General features: G+C 34.7%; 1 protein-coding gene across 6 annotated transcripts in view; it reads right to left on the bottom strand.

Moving 5' to 3' along the window:
* Window positions 1-242: 242 nt before the first annotated feature.
* The window catches only part of ebf1a (EBF transcription factor 1a), a 158,437-nt gene continuing 137,374 nt past the window's right edge, over window positions 243-21,305 (bottom strand). For 2 of the 6 annotated variants that reach the window (XM_051127866.1, XM_051127868.1), the window contains exons 12-17: window positions 16,838-16,903; window positions 14,743-14,920; window positions 13,739-13,918; window positions 10,546-10,740; window positions 8,000-8,068; window positions 243-3,131 (exon numbers count right to left, since the gene is read on the bottom strand). In XM_051127866.1, coding sequence (XP_050983823.1) covers window positions 8,001-8,068; window positions 10,546-10,740; window positions 13,739-13,918; window positions 14,743-14,920; window positions 16,838-16,903 — 687 coding nt within the window. In that variant the 3' untranslated portion in view covers window positions 243-3,131; window position 8,000. Of the gene's footprint in view, window positions 3,132-7,999; window positions 8,072-10,545; window positions 10,741-13,738; window positions 13,919-14,742; window positions 14,921-16,837; window positions 16,904-21,305 lie in introns of all 6 variants that reach the window. The other 4 variants (XM_051127869.1, XM_051127870.1, XM_051127867.1 and 1 more) reach the window with 3 other exon arrangements.

Raw genomic sequence — 21,305 nt, 5'->3', positions numbered from 1 at the left:
TATATAATAATTTAATGAATGGGGCTAATTAAAATGTGCTACTTTAAGGGGAACTGGCGGGTTGGGGTAGAAGGAAAGTGGGCTGGGCCCAAGGAGAGATCGTTCCCCGGAGATAACGAACAATCAGACATCTGTTAGCAATAAGACGGCACGAAAATAACACGCTGGGTTACTTTTGTAACATTTTCCTGACACCTGCTTCTAAAACAAAGGCTCAAGGAAGACAAAAACAATCACAGACAAGAAGTAACTTTAATTTAATATTGTGAACTTTGAAAAGTTATTTTACAGCTTTCATCAAAAATGATAACAATCTATACAGTAGTTTTTGTCTTGAGTTTTCCTATCAATAGAACGGTTCAGTGTGTATCCAGTCAAAAAAAAAAAAAAAAAAAAAAAAAAAAACACAAGAATAGGAGGCAGGAAAAAAGGAGACCAGCTTTTTGGTTCGAGTCTTGTGTCCTATCAAATGCTTGTCCATCTTATTCATCGCGATGGATGTAACAGCCACATACGGAAAAGAAAAATATCAGTCATCTCTGATAAAAAGTCCTCACACATCAGCATATTAAAAGCCATTTTTCCTGTTAGATGGCAGATCGCAGACACACATTACAGGAGACAGCACTTAAACCATTCATGAAAGACCGATCATCGAGGGCCGATTCGGCTGACAATAGAATTAGAATCAAGTCACAGCGTTACAGACCGAGAGTCAAAAACTCAGCTCCGGAGGGCAAAGCGTTGTGCTCTGATATTGAGTCACTTTGCTCAGGGTGAGAAATTCATCAACGGTACCTGCACGACCCAAAACATGCAGGTTCACATGCACCTCCAGCTAAAGTGAACGTCCCCTCAAATTGTAGAATATGGCTTTGAGCTTCTCCTCCTGTTGTGTACGCAGCAGACATAAACGGAAAAAAGGCAGCCTTTTGCTTTAAATTAATAAGTAAGTGCAACCCATGGCACTAGAAACACATAAAATATGAATCATATAGTCTCTCTTTAAATTTCCGCTCATAACTGAAACAACAGAAAAAAGTGAAACAGACCAATTTGTGCTTTTTGTATCGAAAGAAATCTCTTAAGGAACTTTGTGGCTACTGTTATTGGTAGTGGTGGTTGTCTGTACAAGTGATTGTACGCTTATGGGTTTGCATTGTTAAGGCATCTATACTGCTGGTACTGATATACGTGAGAGAGAAAAAGAGAGAGAGAATGGAATAGACAGATCTATAAGCAGGCATAAATAATCAGATAAATAAAAGAGGAAAGAAAAGAACATAGATTAAAACTTCCTTCTAGGTTGACACGCAAAATAAAACCATCACTCTCAGAGAAGAGCCCATGCATATTATTACAATAGTACAGGTTCTGTAAGCCTCAAAGAAAAGATATAGATTTATATATTCATCATATATTTATATATATATATAACTTTTTAAAAAATCTACATAACTAAATGCCATGAGATGCTACTTTTTTGCCATACATTAAAAAATTCCAAAAAGGAAAACAATTGCTTTTTAACTTACAAATTATACAAAAATAGACAATGGCTTTTTTACGAATAAAACTTATTTTTCAAAAAAAAAAAAAAAAAAAATGGAAGCTTGACATGATACAAAACATGGATCTAAATTCAAACAAAAACAACGGTGATGAAAGCAAACAAACACGAAAAACCTTCAACAATCAAAGTGAATTTGGGGAGAAAAGCAATATACAAAATCTGGATATACATACATTATTTATATGGATATTTTACAGAGACTCCCCTCTTTTTGTCCAGAATCCATAGTTTGTGTTTGAGTTGGTGAGATTTTGCGTAACTTATGCAACGAACCGAACATCAGTGTTATTGTGAGCTGCCTTAAGCCATTCTGAGATAAATACAAATAAAACAAAGACTTTGGCAACAGAAAGTATATGTACAAAAATAGATGACTACCAAAAGTGAGCCAGTCAAACTGCTGTATGTTGGATGTGTTGACACACTTGGAAAGCATTCTTCATACAGTGCTGTCTAAACATGAAAAAACGTAGCTAATTCAAGTCATGTCCCCCAAAACAAGCCAAAGAAATGCACAAAAAGGGTTGTTTTAACAGTCGGCTCTGAAATAGTATTCTTCATTTGTCCTATATCCTTCACTAGCGAACACAGCAAACCAAACACGTTAAAATGTATATCACAGTTTCATTTTTCATAGACAAAGCAAAAAATGAAAAAAAAAAAAAAATCACATTCCTTGAGCACACATTAAAATTCAAACTTTTTTTAGTTGTTAAATGGCATGGCAACTAAACACACTTGTTCCTTCAGTCCATCTGTTTACTGCACATCTCTGCTCTATTTAGCAGCAAATATTTGCAAGAACATAAATACTGATTTGTTGTGGAAATTGGGGCGCTTTTTCTTCTCTTTGAGGACGGATCTGGACATTGAAAAATTACGGCATGACGGCATTTAATAACTCTTAAATAACTTTCCTACATCATAGCCATCCAAACCGGCTGGTACCCAGATGCGCTGTATGACTCTGTGCTTAAAAAAAAAGAAAAGAAAACAATAGGGATGTTAGAATGGCGCTACAATTCCATTTTGTACAAAAACAAGCATTATGGCAAACTATTTGTTGGCTTCGCTCTGGGATGAAAAAACGTCCCCTCTTCTGTTTTCAAACGGTTGGCTGTCGTTTTTTGGATTGGATATAAAAACTGGTCAGTATTAACAGAGATCTGTGCTGACTGCTCTTAAGTGTCACCCGCTCCTAAAGTGTCATGTTTGTGTGATACAGTCTGTAAAAAAGGCATGTGATCATTAAATTCATCAAAAAAGCCCATGAATACAATGAAAAGGAGATTTGTCTCTCCTTTCTGCATGGGCGAAATGCGGAGGGAAAGTCCTTCAGGTAGAGCAGTTCAGAAATTAGCTTAAAAACAAACACTTTCTTCCCATAAAATGAGATTCCTTTGTCAAAAGGCCTGAGTTTTAAAAGTTCAGTTTTCTCCTCCGTCAGAAATTGCCTTCAGCTCAGAGCGGAGATTCTCTGGCCAGAGCTGAAATCAAATGTGCCTCTTCAGCGCGCCCAGGAGCCCCTACATGGGAGGAACAATCATCCCTGGGATCGCTGTAGTTAGGAGAAGACAGAGAGAGAGGAGGAGAGTGAGACGTGGGATTGTTTGGTTTCATTTGTCATGCAACAAAAGCAAAAGAAAAGCATCTGGAAAGCATGTCCTGCTCTAAATGATATGAACAAATAAGACTTGCTTTGTGCTGGCTTCCCATTACACGTCTAAAAATCACAGTACAGTTCAGAGTTATTTTAGTATTATTTATGTTTTAAATTAGTTTTCATATTAGTTTCATATTTTATGTGCTTTTGTATTATTTATATTTGAAATTTGATTTACAATTTTCAGTTTTCATATTAGTTTCATTTTAAATTGTATTATTTATTTATATTTTTTATTAGATTATATTTTTATTATTTAATATATTTTTTATTTTTCATGTTATATTATCAGTTTTCATATTTAATGTGCTTTTGTATTATTGATTGTAATTTTATATTTTCAGTTTTCATATTAGTTTTATATTTTATGTGCTTTTGTAATTTTTATTTATTTTTTATTATTTATTATATTTTAAATTAGATTTGAATTTTATAATTTCTTATTTTCATTTTATGTTTTCAGTTTTCATATTAGTTTCATTTTAGTTTCACGTTTTATGTGCTTTTGTAATTTTCATTTATTTTTTATTATTTATTTATATTTTAATTTTATAATTTTATATTTAGTTTTAATATTAGTTTCATTTAGTTTAATATTTTATGTGCTTTTGTATTATTTATTCTTTTAAATTAGATTTTAATTGTATTTTCAGTTTTCATATTAGTTTCATATTTGATGTGCTTTTTGTACTTTTTATTTATTATTATTTATTAATATTTTTAATTAGATTTTAATTTTTTCCATTTTATATTTCCATTTTTTTCATGTTATATTGTCAATTTTTATACTAGTTTCATTTTGTTTCATATTTTATGTGCTTTTGAATTATTTTTATTTTAAATTAGATTTTAATTTTATATTTTCGTTTTCATATTAGTTTAATATTTTACATGCTTTTTGTCATTTGTATTATTTATTTTTATTTTAATTGGATTGTAATTTTATAATTTGTTATTTTCATGTTTTATTTTCACTTTTCATATTAGTTTCATTTTGTTTCATATTTTATGTGCTTTTGTATTATTTGTATTTTAAATTAGATTTTAATTTTATATTTTCAGTTTTCATTTGTTTCATATTTGATGTGCTTTTTGTATTTTTTATTTATTTATTCTTTTTTATTTATATTCTAATTACGTTAATTTTTTTCATGTTATATTTTCACTTTTTATATTAGTTTCATATTTTATGTACTTTAGTAATTTTTCTTTATTTTTTATTATTTCTTTATATTTTTAATTAGATTATAATTTTATATTTTTTTTACATTTTCAGTTGATATTTTCAGTTTTCATATTAGTTTCCTTTTTTTGTGTCATTTTATATGCTTTCATATTGTTTATATTTTAAATTAGATTTTAATTTTATATTTTCAGTTTTCATATTAGTTTCATTTTGTTTCATATTTTATGTGCTTTTATCATTTTTTTTAATTAGATTTTTTATTTATTAAATATTACTGTTTGTATTTTTAGAATGTATTTTTTATTTAATTTTTTGTTTTAATTCAGTTTTATTACCAGTTAGTCATTTTAGGGCTGATCAAACTCAATGTCTAATGTTCTTTTGTGTGTGTGTTTTTTTTTTAGTTTTAATAAATGATTTTAACCCTGATGCACCTGGTGTTGTGCAACAATTTTAAAGTGAATCTATGCATAGAATCGTAAGGGTTAACTAAAGACAATGCTCATGGATCACATCTAAACATCAGGGTAAAATATGGCTTCAATCAACTGAAGGAGGAACGGAGAGACTAAACGAAGGCAGTAGTATATCCCATAATTCTCTGTGCTTTCGATCACACTGAAGCTGTACATTAATCAGCGGGATGTAGAATTCCCTGCGAGTGGGTGCGGATAATCTTTATTCCGTATGATCCACCTAAGGTTGCAGGTCGTCCGTGTTTAATTGGAGTCATTGTCAGGATAAATAGTGACTTGCTTTACAGGCTGTATATCAGTCTCCCCATCAGGGAGCCATTATATGAACAATTCATCAATCCAATTAGTGATAACACTATAGGACGGCTTCGCGACGCATTAGCTAATGCTTCTCTCCCAGGAGGACAAAGCTCCACGGGTTCGGAGGAGACGTTCAGGATATTCTTACAGTCGGAGGGATTTTGCATTTACATGAAGAGCGTGGAGGACAAACTTAGCGTATGCATGTAGCTGCAGCTATTTTTACGCTTAAAAATGACTTTCACTGGTGTAATCCAGTCATATTCAATAATATATTTGACTTGAATAAAAACAGGTCATTTAAAGCAGTTTTTATTTGACTGTGTAGCTTTTCGCCTGCGTTTCGATGAGCGACTGAGTGTTTACTTCATGTGCCTATGGGGACCGACGCACATTTATGCGGACATCATTTTTACGAGACAAATTACAAACAAACAGCTATGCTAATAAAAAGTGCATGCAGTGTATACATAGTCTGACCCAAATTAACTGGCTTGCCAACACTTAAACAAAAATAGCTTGAGCTTAGATAAATAATTTTTGTTCTCAAACATTAAACAATGTTCAGTCAAACATTAGTATCACTTCTATTCATTATTGGCCAAGAGGAAGGAAGTCCCATGAGCACCGAGCTTGGTTTCTCTCACCATCGCTCCCCACTTTCAGCAGGCCACATCACTGCACTAGATTTTTCATGTAACATATTGGCTTCCTATTGATTTCCTCTCTCTGGTCCCTCATCTCTAATTCCTGGGTTATTTCCTGAGTGTCTCTGCCTCATTTGGAATGGGAAAAAAAAATGAGTGGTGACCGACAATCGGTCATCGGGTCAGAGTGCTGAGTGCATATCAACATACGGGGAGGAAGCACTCCACGCTCGCAGATAAGAGATGTCTGCCTCAAACGCTCAATTACTTTAATATTGTCTCACTGTGCATGTCTAGATATTTCAGATCAACACCCAGGGCCAAATGCGGCGCAGAGTAATTGTCATAAATCAGAGGAAGCTGATTATGGCTTTGTTTCGGATAACAATGAACATACGTCTTTATAGACGTCACACAACTGGTTTTATGTAGCCTGCTACAATTTGGACGAATCTGAACACTGAAGAAATTTCCCAGGTATTTTATAAACTTAAAACAAAAGAAATTTAGACTTTTAATTAATTTATTTTTTTTTTTTAGGCTGATTTTAATTAAACAAAATGGCTGGGATAACTTTATTACAGTAATGAGAATTGAATTTTTTCAATATTACAAATGAGGATAATAGATTTAAAATTCATGGGGAAAATGCGCTTAAACCATCAATAATGCCAAAACGCAAGAAGTCTTAATAGTTCTAAAATGGGCTTCATTTTCTTGATGCAAAAAGTTCATATTTTCATGAGCATATTTCTTGTTCTGTAATTGTTCAGAATTGTCATTATATATTACATGCACATATTTATTTACTTGCATTATTGAATTTTTTTATTTTATTTTATTTTATTTTATTTTATTTTATTTTATTTTAATTTTAATTTTAATTTAATTTAATTTAATTTAATTTAATTTAAGGCTGATTTTAATTGTTAAAAAATGGCCTGGATAACTTTATTACAATAATGAGAATGACCTCTTTTCAGATTGCAATAAGGATAATAACATTTCAAATTTTTGGGAAACTGAGCTTAAACCATAAAAATATGATCACAATGCAAAAAATCTTAATAGTTGTATAAGTGGCTTCATTTTCTTGATGCAAAAAGTTAATATAATTTTCATAAGCATATTTCTTGTTCTGTAATTTTTCGCAGTTGTCAGTATATATTACACATATTGATTTATGTGCATTATTTTATTTTATTTTAATTTGTATTTTATGTTATTTTATTTAATCTTATTTTATTTTATCTTTTATGTTATTTTATGTTTATGCTGATTTATTTTATTTTATTTTATTTTATTTTATTTTATTTTTAATTTAAAAAAAATGGCCAAGATAACTTTATTACAATAATGAGAATGACCTTTTTTAATATTATAGTAAGGATAATAAGATTTCAAATTTATAGGGAAAATGCACTTAAACCATGAAAATAATGTCACAATGCCAAAAATCCTAAGGGTTATACAATTGGTTTCATTTTCTTGATGAAAAATGTTAATACCAATTTCATGTGCGTATTTCTTGTTCTGTAATTATTTGCAATTGTCAGGATATATTACATACATTTATTTACTTGCATTCTTTTATTTTATGTTTAGGCTGATTTTAATTTATTTTATTTAATTTAATTAAAAAATATTTTTAGGCTGATTTTAATAAAACAAAATGGCCAGGATTATTATAGTAATGAGAATGACATTTGTTCATATTACAATAATGAAAATAAGATAATGAGATAATGAGATTTAAAATTTGGGGGGGAAAATCTTACTAGTTCTAAAATTAGCTTGATTTTTGTATAAACATCATGTATACATTTCTTCGTGAGATTAACCTTTTGGATTTTTCTATTAATGGATATTAAGCCACTTACGGTTATTTAACTGACAAAACCCTTGTATTCTACACTCCACAGCCACAAGCAAACTCTGAGGAGGACATGACACAGGAAACAGGAAGTCAGGCAGGAAATGAAACACACATGGCATGCTCTTCGAGACGCGCGGCAGGCCCCCAGCGACTTAGCAGAAGCGAGGAGAACGAGGGAGGATGAAGGAAAAGGATGCTCTGACAGTCATGCTGATGGATGTCTTAATGGATAGAAAGAGAGGATGATGAAGAAAGAGTGTGAGACAGGTGTAACATACTTCAGGAGAAGGCCAGTCCCTGCAGGGAGCTGGTGGTGGAGTACTTGCTAGAGTCCACAAAAGATTGATCTACTGGAAGCAGAGTGAGAAAGCAGGGGAAAGGGAAAGAAGATGAAGGAAACAGAGAGAAATAGAGTTATTTTTTTAAGTGCAAAAACAGGAACTGGGTCAGAGAAGCAAACGTAAAAACACATTACCGCAAGTTAGGACAAACTGACAGCTGTCTAAGCGTTAGAAGGCTGTAGATCAGACACTCCAGCTCCGTTTCAAAACAAGTGAGTTGCATCATTGCCAAATGCCTACACAGACAGCTGCCTTTTAACTCGAATGGAGCCTCGTAAGTGACTATTTGGAAAGCTTTACATAGGCACAGATTCCTTGCATCATATAAACAGTGCTCTGCATAGAAGACAAAAACTAGGTGTCTTCGAAAGCAGCGTAATTAGGTTATTGTCATTTTGGAGGCATCTCACTTGGTTTTATAACAGAGCGCTTAGAAACAACACAGCACAGCAAAATCCATATAATATATATATATATATATATATACACACACACACACACACACATTATTATTTAACAGTTTGGGGTCAGTAAGAGTTTATTTTAAGAAGTTAATACTTTTTTCAACAAGGACACATTAAATGGATCAAAAGTGACAGTACAGGCTTTTACATTATTGCAAAAGATTTCTTTTAGGGCTGGGTTTTGACACAAATTCCACTAGAAATTCAAATTTTCATTGGATTTGATTTGATTCAGAGTCACAAGCTTGTGATCTGATTCGATTTCCTATTCATGTATTTTGGATATATATCAGGTACAGTACATTCCAAATTTTCTCAAGAAAAAAAAAAAATCTCTCGAAAAGCATCAAAATGGTTTGATTCTATTTGATTCGACTCTGATTCACAGGCTTGTGATTTGATTCGATTTCTGATTCGATTAGATTATTGTGGATATATATCAGGTACAGTACATTCCAAATTTTCTCAAGGAAAAAAAAAATCTCTCAAAATTTGCCAAAATGGTTTGATTCTGATTCACATGCTTGCAATTAGATTCAATTTCTGATTTGATTTGATCATTTTGTATATATATTAGGTACAGTACATGGCAAATTTTCTCATGAAAAAAAAATCTCTCAAAAAACATCAAAACGGTTTGATTCTATTTGATTCGACTCTGATTCACAGGCTTGTGATTTGATTCGATTTCTGATTCGATTAGATTGTTGTGGATATATATCAGGTACAGTACATTCCAAATTTTCTCAAGGAAAAAAAATCTCTCAAAAAGTGCCAAATGGTTTGATTCTGATTCACAAGCTTGCAGTTTGATTCAGTTTCTGATTTGATTTGATTATTTTGGGTATATATATTAGGTACAGTATATGCCAAATTTTCTCAAGGAAAAAAAAAATCTCTCAAAATTCGCCAAAATGGTTTGATTCTGATTCACAAGCTTGCAATTTGATTCAATTTCTGATTTGATTTGATTATTGTGGATATATATCAGGTACAGTACATTCCAAATTTTCTCAATGAAAAAAATCTCTCAAAATTCGCCAACATGGTTTGATTCCATTTGATTTGATTCTGATTCACAAGCTTGCAAATGTGATTCGATTTGATTATTGTGGATATATATCAGGTACAGTACATTACAAATTTTCTCAAGGAAAAAAAAATCTCTCAAAAAGTGCCAGAATGGTTTGATTCTGATTCACAAGCTTGCAATTTGATTTCTGATTTGATTTGTTTATTTTGGATATATATTAGGTACAGTACATTCCAAATTTTCTCAAGGAAAAAAAAAAACATCAAAAAGCACCAAAATAGTTTAATTCCTATCAGTAATAATTCCTAATCAATAATTTGATTTTATTCCGTTTCACAAGCTTGCGATTTGTTTCGATTTTCAATTCGATATGATTATTTTGGATACATATCAGGTACAGGGCAAATTTTCTCAAGGAAAAAATCGTCAAAACGGTATTTATTTTATTGAATATTGTAATAAAATGGACAGAATTGGAGATTTTGTTTCATAAGTAACAAAGTACAAAGCTTTTTTCTGATTTATTGGATGGGAGTTGTGCTACAATGTTCTGTTCATTAACTAAAAACAAGCTATAGACAAATTGATTCTTGGAATTTGAATCAATATTGTTTTGTAAAAATGAGAATCAATTAAAATTGAAAAATGAACATTTTTTACCCAGCCCTACATTGGTAATGCTAAGGAATTGTATCTTGAGCAGCAAATCAGCATATTCGAATGATTTCTGAAGGATCATGTGACACTGAAGACTGGAGTAATGATGCTGAAAATTCCACTCTGCCATCACAGGAATAAATTACATTTTAAAATATATTAAAGTAGAAAGGCATTTCACAATATGACTGTATTTTTGCTCAAATAAATGCAGCCTTGGTGAGACTTCTTTCAAAAACATTAAAAACAGCTTACCGACCCCAAAATTTTGAAAGGGTGTGTGTGTGTATATATACAGGTCAAGCTTTATATTCTGCTGTTCCACTCACCTTGGAGGCCGTTTCCATTGGCACTGGTGCAGGTGGGGGGTGGCGAGGCCTGGGGCCGCACGACGGGAGCAAAAGCGCTCTTCTGTTTGACTGCAGACACCATGTTGGCCGGAGAGAAAGAGAAGATGCCTGAGGAACTGCTGCAGTTGGAGGGAAGACTGGTGGAGGAGGCCATGGTGGGACTGGAAGGAACAACTGGGGGGCGGGAATGAACGAGAGAGGGGAAAATGGTTTAGGGTAGATCAGAGCACACCTTACAGTCCTACAATGTACAGAGCCGTCAGGGACCGAACACAAACCTGTAGCACACACCACCCAGGATTTTATGGTATAGCCAAATACTGTTATATTTCAGCCTGATCACAATGCTACTGTATTAGATTTATTATTATTACTAGAATTATTATTATATTATATTTATACACTAACAGTCAAAGGTTTTTTAATGTTTTTTCAAGAAGTCTCTTCTGATCACCAAGCCTGCATTTATTTGATCCAAAGGACAGCAAAAACAGTGAAATTTTGACATATTTTTACTATTTAAAATAACTGTATTTTATTTTAATATAATTTATAATGTAATTTATACTTGTGATTTTAAAGCTGAGTTTTTAGCATCATTACTCCAGTCACATGATCCTTCAGAAATCATTCTAATATTCTGATTTGCTTCTTAAAAAACATTTTTTATTATTATATGTCTTTATCATCACTTCTGATCAATTTAAAGCATCCTTGCTAAATAAAAGTTTTAATATCCTGAAAAAAATGTACAACTGTTTTAAATAATAATAATAATAATTTCTTGAGCAGCAATATATTAAAACAGAAAACTTAAATAGTAAAAACATTTTATAATGTTGCTATTTTGTTGTAATTTGGATCAAATAAATGCAGGCTTGGTGAGCAGAAGAGACTTCTATAAAAAACATAAAAAATCTGTGTGGTAATTAAATGTATATGTAATGTTAGATAATTTACTTTTATAGTATTCCTTGACTGCAGGTTCACAATGCTGGAGCTCCACTCCTCTCCGAACAACATTGGCGAAGGTCCCTCCCCTGTCCCATCTCTACCGCCTCTCCTTTTGTCTATTAATACCCTAAGAGCATTTTCCCCCTCAACGATTTTACAATTACTCCTGTCGTATTTCAGCTGCTCTCTTATATCCTGCTCTGCCTTTATTGTTGTTATTATTCTGCGCTTAAATTTTATGGCACTTTCCCAAGTAAATTCTCTTGATAGTGTCATAATCCATTTATGAAGGCCTAACTAATCAATTAATGAAAATTGGAGTCCACAAAGCCCGCTCTCTCGCATTGATTGAAAGTGTCAGCGTGGAGTCAGTGAGCCTGTTAAAATACTTGTTAACATCACCGAATCAAAGTACCGAAGTTGAATTGCTTCTCCTGCAATTAGTTTATTGATTTAATTAAGACGCTTTAATTTAGAAGCCGCGTGAGAAGATTGGTGTTATACGAATGGCTAAGCATTATAGACAGCGTCTGATCATGACTGAAGAAAAGAGTGGCCAGGGTTTTATTTCTGCTCTTAAAGACACACACACACATACACACACACAGTAATAGCTATGACTACTGATGTAACTTATGTCTCTAGCCAAGGGGCTCCTAATATTTTTGAAGAGGCTCCAGTGGCAGGACTAGCTTACTTGGTGGTCTAGGCGGAATATGATATAGGTGTAAGATGCATTAAGGCTACTACAGTTTATGTTTAGAATGCAATTACATGCATTACAGTTCAAACATTTGGGGTCAGTAAGAAGAAGTCTCTTATGCTCACCACTGCTGCATGTAATATTGTGAAATACTGTGGTATGATCCTTTAGAAAGCCTTCAAATATGTTGATTTGCTGCTCAAGAAACATGTCTTACTGTTAGCAATGCTGAAAATCAAAAATATATTAAAAAACAGTAACACTGTGAAATATCATCATTTAAAATAACAGTTTTCTATTCGCATATATTTCAAAATGTAATTTATTCCTGTGATGACCAAGCTGAATTTTCAGCATCATTACTCCAGTCTTCAGTGTCACATGATCCTTCAGAAATCATTCTAATATGCTGGTTTGGTACTCAGGAAACATTTCTTGTTATTATCAATGTTGAAAACAATTCATGGTAATTTAATGAGCAGAAACATCAAAAGAACAACATTTATCGTCACATTTAATTAGTATAATGTCCTGAATGTGTTGTTGCATAAAAGTATTAATTTCTTTAAAAAACTGCCCCCAAATTTTTGAACGGTAATATAGATATACACAACCTTTGATGTCTTTAATGTTTATTTATTTATTTTTACAATTTTTAAATATTTTTACTATTTAAAATAACTGTTCTCTATTTAAATATATTTTAAAATGCAATTTATTCCTGTGATCAAAGCTAGATTTTTAGCATCATTATTTCAGTCTTCAGTGTCACATGATCATCCAGAAATCTAATATGCTGATTTGCTGTTCAAGAAACATTTTTTGTAATTATTATTAATATTATCAATATTTAAAACAGTTTAGTAGATTATTCCAGCATTCTTTGATGAAAAGAAAGATCTAAAGATCAGCATTTATCTGAAATAAAAAGCTTTTGTAACATTATACACTATACCATTTAAAAGCTTGGAGTCAGTATAATTTTTTTTTTTTTTTTGATAGAAACTAAGCTTTTATTTAGCAAGGATGCTTTAAATTGATCAAGAGTGATGATAAAGACATTTATAACGTCCCAGAAGTTCTCTAAAATTTCTATTCATCAAGAAACCAGAAAAAAAAATTCTACTCAACATAATAATAATAAAAATAAAAGTTTTTTTTGAGCAGCAAATCAGATTATTAGAATGATTTCTGAAGGATCATGTGACTGGAGTAATGATGCTAAAAATTCAGCTTTGAAATCACAGGAATAAATTACATTTTAAAATATACCCAAAAGAAAACAGTTATTTTAAATAGCAAAAATATTTCAAAATTGTACCTTGTACTTTGAATCAAATAAATGCAGGCTTGGTGAGCAGAAAAGACTTATTTAAAAATATTACAATTTTTTGACTGGTAGTGTAAATATAATTTTTTTTTTTAATTTACTTGTGTAAATGCTCATATCTATGTGTAACTGAATCAAAAATGTGAAAAAAGAGAGAAACAGACATAGAGAGGATCAGAACTCACTGGCATAAGGAGAGTTGGCAGCAGAGCCATTGAGGAAGTTGGGCGATCCTCCCAGCGTGGTCATGCCTGTGTTGCCGTATCCATTCATACTGGTAGAGACGGTACTGTAGCTACTCTGCTGGGGTGTCGTGCTAGGTACGTAACCGTGAGGGGATACGCTGCTTGTGTTTCGACTGAAACCTGGAACACACACGCACAGGAATGAGGAAAAGAAATAGGAAAGAAACACACTGACTTTCACTGTATGAAAAAGAGCAAAGTGAGCATTCTACTAAACATCTCCTTTTTTCTTGCACAGTAGTAAAGTCACACTCATTTGGAATGACATGAGGTTGAATGAATAATGACAGAAATCTCATTTTTGGATGAACTATTCCTTAAAAATGATCCGTGTGTCCGTAGCACACGGAAGCAGAGAGGACAGGAGGAGGATATGGACTATAAATATACATCAGGACATTAAACGCTGACATGGGTGAAAGCAGCAGGAAGTTCTCGCTCCAGGAGTCCCCGCTGTCTGGTACAAAGGCAGCGCTCATCTCTGCTCTGCTTACTATTCATTCTCCCTTTCATCAGACGACTGATACGTTACTGCTGACTTAACACAAATCATTCACTGTCACAGAGGCCAAGGAATGCTGAGGCAAAGGAGCCTGGAGGTTCAGGGAGCATTGCTGAACGCTTGTATCTGTCTGCATGCTGTCCATCTCACTAGTTTTCAACCACTTGCCAGGTTTGAAGGACGTTGCAGACTACTGAATACCGTGATCTGGCACACTTTACTGGGACTATACAGAATCACTCTTACATAAAAAGGAGTCAGATCGACAATGATTTATTAAATACATTGCAGAAATATTTTAGTGCATTTAGCACCTGGTTAAACTGGATTGAGAGAGAGAGCAGGTGTCTCTCTTTGTACACAAACACAAACTCTCATAGTCACTTTTTTAGTGAATGGACAAAATATCTTCTGATTTAAGATTGATGGTATCTTTGCTTACCCTGATTGGCTCCTTGTGTGGATTCGGACACATTGACAGCAAGTTGGCTGTGGAAGGAGTTGACTCCCATCATGCCAGCGTGGACTGAGCTGTTGGCCAGACCTGGCAGCTGGTTGTGTCCACGTGGGACGTTGTAGAGTGCCTCAGCGATATCCGCTGCTCTTTTCAGAATGATCTCCTGATAGGATCAACACAAAAACGGACCAATACCATTAGTAGAAGGACATTATTAAGCTGGCTGCCTGAAAAGAAATTCAGTCTATTTCAAATAATCATACAATATAAATAATAATGGTCTGACTAAATAAATAACCATAACCCAAATCCCACTACACCTTATTATATAGTATTTTATAAGCACGGGCAACTTATGAGTTGCTAGATAAGCACACCTGATCAAATACGATCACATGAAATAGTCAATATATCTTCATACTAAAAGAACAAAATCTAAGTATAATCGTTAAAGATGTTTTTATCTGCTAGTCGGTCCAGCTCGAGCAGAAAACACTAGTTTTTGGGGGCTGGGGAAGGGGAGCTGTATATTTTGATGGAAAATGAATGTCTCATAATTCACCCTCATAAAGATGACAGGACCGTGTGGAGGTTGGGGGGGACAGGGGTTCCTGAGAGAGAGCTCTTTGAGTGGGTTGATGACTGGAGTCATGCTCCATCCACTGCCCAGCCTAAATAATTCAGCATCACTGCACTCATGCTCAGCTCTGCAATCGATGAGCATATGCCCTCACTCGCAGTTCATAACTGATCTAACATTGAAGATGCCCTTGTGGTCCTTCAAACCAATGAGAGAGAGCTCTGGAGGAATTACATTGGGGGATTTATGTTGAGGGAATATGTTATGGAATATTAGAGAATGATTCTATGGTCTTAAAGCTCTAAAATGGCCTTAACTGGGAACAAATGCTTAACTGTGCTGCTCAGTTTAACCACTTAAATGTGGAACATGGTATTATTTACACTGATCCTATAACACAATGTGCCTCTTTCACTAACAATACAGCTTGCACTCTCACTCTTGCACTTTCGTAGAAAGATTTTATTTTTACGTATCCACCTTTTTCTTTAACGCTGAAGTAAGCCTATGGGTGAGACTTCCCTGATATAGGGAAATAACGAGAAGAATAACAATGTGCAGTAAATGGTAAACCTGTTTGCACTACAAACCAGTGTGTTCATAATTAAGATAATACATTAAAATAATATGGTAAAACACACCAATTTGCAATATCAAGCAGCAAAGCGAGCTGTTTTGTACAGCTAAAAATAGCTGGACATGGATGGGACCAGAAGCCTGCCCCATAAAATTTACAAATGGCCGTGCCCACTCATACAGGAAGAAAAAGGTGGATATACAATTTATACCTTATAGAGTTATTCACTTTTTAATAATATTAATATTTTTAAAAATGGACTTAAATTATTTATTTCTAAGATCATTTTAGAATGTGATTTCTAAAAATTCTAAAACATTGTAGTAAATTTATAATACATTTAAGAATACATAAAGACCTAAACAGAGGTGGATAGTAACTGATTACATGTAATCTGGATTAGATAATCAGATTACAAAAATGAAGTACTCGAAATTAGAGTATACTACATTTTGTAATGCTCATAACCAGATAGCATTTAGATTTGACTATATTCACAATATAGAATGGATGTGCAAATGTCACGCAAATAACTTTGTAATCCATGCTTCTGAATTTGAAGGGAAAAACGTATGAAACAAACAATTATAAAACGTATTATTGATTTATGAATGGTTAGTTTAGAACAAGTTAGGTCCAAAGTAATCTAAAAAGTAGTCAGAATACATTACCCAAAATGAGTAATTTAGATTACGTTACTAACGACAGTTTTCATCATGTAATCTGTAAGCACTAATGAACTAAAATTACGTAAGTAATTTACCCAACACTGGACCTAAATTATTTTTAAATCATAATTTGTCTTGAAACGCACCTAAACATATTTTATGCACAAATACATGCATATGCATGGATACTGAATGAGGCACTGTGTGTCTGAGTGTTTATGGTTTGATGCCTTATTGTCTTCACTTGAATCTTACCTGATTATTGTGTGGCATCCCATACAGAGCTTCTACCAGGTCTGCTGCCCTCTTCAGAATCACTTCCTATAAGACAGAAAAGATGAAAGATGGCACTTTAGCTTTATATGTCCATTTTGATGTCAAATGCACAAAACATAATCTTAATCACTAGATTAATCTACTTCACAACTGATAATATAATGGATAATCATTTAGAAAACATTGCATTTAATTTTTCTAGTCTATTTGCTTACTCGACAAGCACAAGCAAACTTACAGTACAATTACTCCAGGATCAGTCCCTTTAGAACAATATCAGGTTAAGCGCTGTGCTAAAGGGCAAAATGCTAACGGGGCTCTTCAGTTCATAGATCGCCCCTGACAGGGTTTGAACATGCGACCTTTGAATTGCTAGCCAATATCCTTGACCACAGCTCCCCTACTATTTGCAGAGGCTATACGTCTTAGAAAACACCTTAACAGCCCCTGTGCATCATCTAGTTCTTCCTGCTGCCACAGATTCCATGTATAATACATGAATACAAACACATTTAAAGCAAATACATGCATGTTAGTACATGCAAACGACTGCTCCGCAGGAGGCAGGGGCAACAGTAACGCTATTTTCCTTCCAGGTAATCGACTTTCACTTCCATAACCGAAAACCTATTTATTACCATCCTTTTCACACATTAAACATTTATTTACAGTGTTCTTTACACTGTGTATTCATTTCCTTTCTTCCGAGCCCTCTTCTTCTCTTCATTTTTTTTTTTTTTTAAACCCCGAAGCTCCAGTGGAACCCTTTTTAAAAGTTAATGTGCCGGTGCTGAGGAAATAAGCTCGCAGTGCGACAACCAGAAAATTGTTCTCACCCTCGGCGTGTAACCCTCGCTGCGAACAAGCCCCCGAGCATGTGTGCCTGCCTGCCAGCCGACATATTGCCTTTCAATCAGCCCCCTCCGCCTCCCCCCCGGCGGCCCCAGATGCAACACACAGACACGAACATGACGAGGGGGTCAGCAAAGCAATAAAGATTTTTAGTGCGCTGTCCAAGGTGCTAAATTTACTCAATAATGGGAGCTCTGGCACTGCGTTAACCCCTCGTTAGGGGTGCTTCGCGGGGGAGGCGCCCGTCTCCGTTCGCCCGGGCTTGGGCCGGGTGATTGAGAGAAGCGCGGGAGCCTGGGGAGGCCTAAAGTGGTGCTTTAGTATGGATGTGTGACTCCGACGGGCTCTCTTCTCCTTTACCCTCTTCTTGGCGGGATGGTGGAAGAACATAAGGGATGGGAAGCATTAGTCCATGGCTCGGTCCCCTGCTGCACCGGCACTGTGTCATTTATCCAGTACGCCTCTCCTCTACTTCCCTCCCTTTCGCGCTCGCTCTCCTTTGTTAGAAGGTCTCGTCCTTACCTATCGATCTCCCGTCATTACGATATTGGGGGGTGGGGGAGAGATCTGTTGAGAGGGCAAATCCAATAAGGAAGGGGCCAAAAGTTTGTCCAGATAAACAAATAAATGCTATTAGCACGGGCCGTGTGCGGTGGCCCTGTGTCTGGAAGCAGAGCCCATTTCCTGGGCGAGTAGCAGGGCTTCCAGTAAGGGCCGAGCAGGGAGCCAGGAGCGGTAAACAGGAAAGAAACCTGATCTTGGATCTGCGCGTCTGTATAGCTGTCTATCAGTCAGAGCCATCATAACCCACGCTCAGTCCTCCCCCCTTCTCCGCTCCTTCAGCGCGGCCGTGAGCTACTAGGACCCGATCTCCCATTCCGAGTGTCTTTAGCACACTGACAGGTGTTTTCCAGCTTTGTTTTCCATCAACGTGAAAGCTGAGACGTATATATACATTCGTAGTAATACATAAGCGCGTATAAATGCGAATGTGTGCAACCAAACAACCCCAGGCGTAGTGTTTTGAAGAATATAATATCAAATAGCCCACAGCGCAGCACCGTTAGGGCCAGCCTCCACATTAATGTGCGCCGGACATCGAATCTGTTCCTGTGTGTAAATTATGGTGGCTGGTAATATGATATACATTCATTAGGAAGGGGACTGCTGAAAAAATGAAATAAGGCCCGGGTCACATCTGGAATGTTAAGGCAATGGCGTCTGCACATTTACAAGGAAGCCAGGCCTGTAAAAACATGACAAATTTATTCCTGTGCTTGTTCATTTGCAATTTTATCATCTCCTAATGTTCTATTAGAGCCATAATACCAGCGGGGTCACCGGCGTCGCTCATGCGGAACCGAGCGCGGTGATGATGTCATACTTCCTGCTCTGCTTCCCTGACCTCATGCACTGCTGGTCTTGTGGAGGTTCTGGTTTTATTAGCTTAACTGAGGTCCCTCACACTTGTGTGTTGTGCAGTCACAAAATACATAGGTTTTATGTGTTCACAGCATCTCATGGAAACAAAGGCAGTCAAATGATTAAAAATATGAATTAAATAAAAAGGAAGATTATTTAAAGACATTGCATTGTAGTAGATTAATAAAGCACTGAATAATTCAGGAGTCAATGCACTTTTATTTTATTTTCATATTATCCATATTATATCATCTAAAAATACATCGTCAAGATGAAAAATTACATTTTGAAAAAGGTGTTTTTTTTCTTCACAATTTATAAATATGTGACCATGGACCACAAAACCAGTCAATTTTTCAAAACTGAAACTTATACAAGATCTGTAAGCTGGAAAAATAACGTTTCCATTGAAGTATTTTTTGTTAGGATAGGACAATATTTGGCTGAGATACAAGTATTTGAAAATCTGGAATTTGAGGTTGCAAAAAAATCAAGATACTGAGAAAATCAGTATTAAAGTTTTCCAAAATAAGTTCTTGGCAATGCATATTACTAATCAAAAATTAAGTTTTGATATATTTACGGTAGGAAATTTACTAAATATCTTCATGGAACATGATCTTTACTTAATATCCTAATGATTTTTGACATAAAAGAAAATCAATAATTTTGACCCATACAGTGTATTTTTGGCTATTGCTACAAATATACCCGTGCTACTTATGACTGGTTTTGTGGTCCAGGGTCACATATAACAAATATTAATACTGATTATAAATGTTATTAATCATTACTATTAAAAGTATTAATCACACATTGAAAATTACATCGACAGCCTTATTGCAAGCATTCCAAAACTAATTGCTAGAATACAAGAACAGCACATATAGGGTGTACCAAACGCAAACCCAATCCAAGTGGGATGTGCATATAATCTGTGCAAGCTAACCACACCAACTCATATGCCTCTATCTGTTTTCAATAACTGTAAATGCTTGGCTCAAACAGTGACCACACTGGTGTGTAATGTCATGCTGTTTATACCCACCAAGGCTGCAATCCATTTTGATAAATGAGGGCTATCATATAGTGAGCCTTTCCCTATCCTGACAATAATCTAATCTTCAGTTTCAAACACACCATTTGTCGCTGATGTAAGAGATTAGATACTCCAACCATGAGTCAATACAACTGACGCTTCCCAGAACAATGTGTCAGGTTTAAATCATATAGAAAAGTGTCTTTACCGTAATAATCCTAAATGTATGACAGCCCTAAGACAGAGTTAGATTCTGGCAGTGTTAAAGTATAGTGGTTCATCAATAATATGGTTTATGGTGTTATAATGTATGATAGTTAATAATTATATTACTTTAAAGAGATCACCCAAAAATGAAAATTCTGTCATTATTACTCTCATGTTACAGTAAGGCCTTCAGTCATCTTTGGAACACAAATTAAGATATTTTTGATGAAATCCGAGAGCTTTCTGTCCCTGCTTAGACAGGTACCAAGGGCACTTTTTTTTGCGCACAAAAAGTATTCTCGTAATTTCATAAAATTATGGTTGAACCACTGATGTCATATGGACTGTTTTATCGATGTTCTTGGTACCTTTCAAGACCTTGAACGTGGTAGGACCCTTGCTGTCTTTGGAGGGTCAGATAGCTCGGATTTCATCCAAAACATCTTCATTTGTATTCTGAAGACAAACGAAGGTCTTATGGATTTGGAACGACATGACGGTGAGTAACTGATGACAGAATTTTCATTTTTGGGTGAACTATCTTTTAAAGGTACATATGGTTCCTTCACACAAAATGTGTGTTAATTACCTTTGCGTGAGGTAAACTGTGATTTATGCAAGAATGCATTGAGTGAACATGGCCAACGTATTGCGTAGATGTGGCAAATCACGTGTGAATTAGAGCAGAATGTCCGTTACATGTGTTTGAGCACAGCTGATGCGCACTTCTTTGACTTTCGCAGATTTGAGTTTGCTCGCTCTTTCAAATCTATTGCTTAACACGGAGCCTTATCCACCCACCTTCTCTAATGCAAAATCAAATATCCTTAGTCTCCCTTTCCCAATCTCTCCCTCCTCCCCCTTGTCTTCCTTCCATCAATATCTGCCCATCATAAATATCAGTCACTGTGCTCTTTAACTAATGTG

The sequence above is a fragment of the Labeo rohita genome, chromosome 14 (genome assembly GCF_022985175.1).
Source record: "Labeo rohita strain BAU-BD-2019 chromosome 14, IGBB_LRoh.1.0, whole genome shotgun sequence".
Taxonomy (NCBI): Eukaryota; Metazoa; Chordata; class Actinopteri; order Cypriniformes; family Cyprinidae; genus Labeo; species Labeo rohita.
Note: the sequence above shows the minus strand (reverse complement) of the source record. Positions and strands in the feature narration are given on the sequence as shown.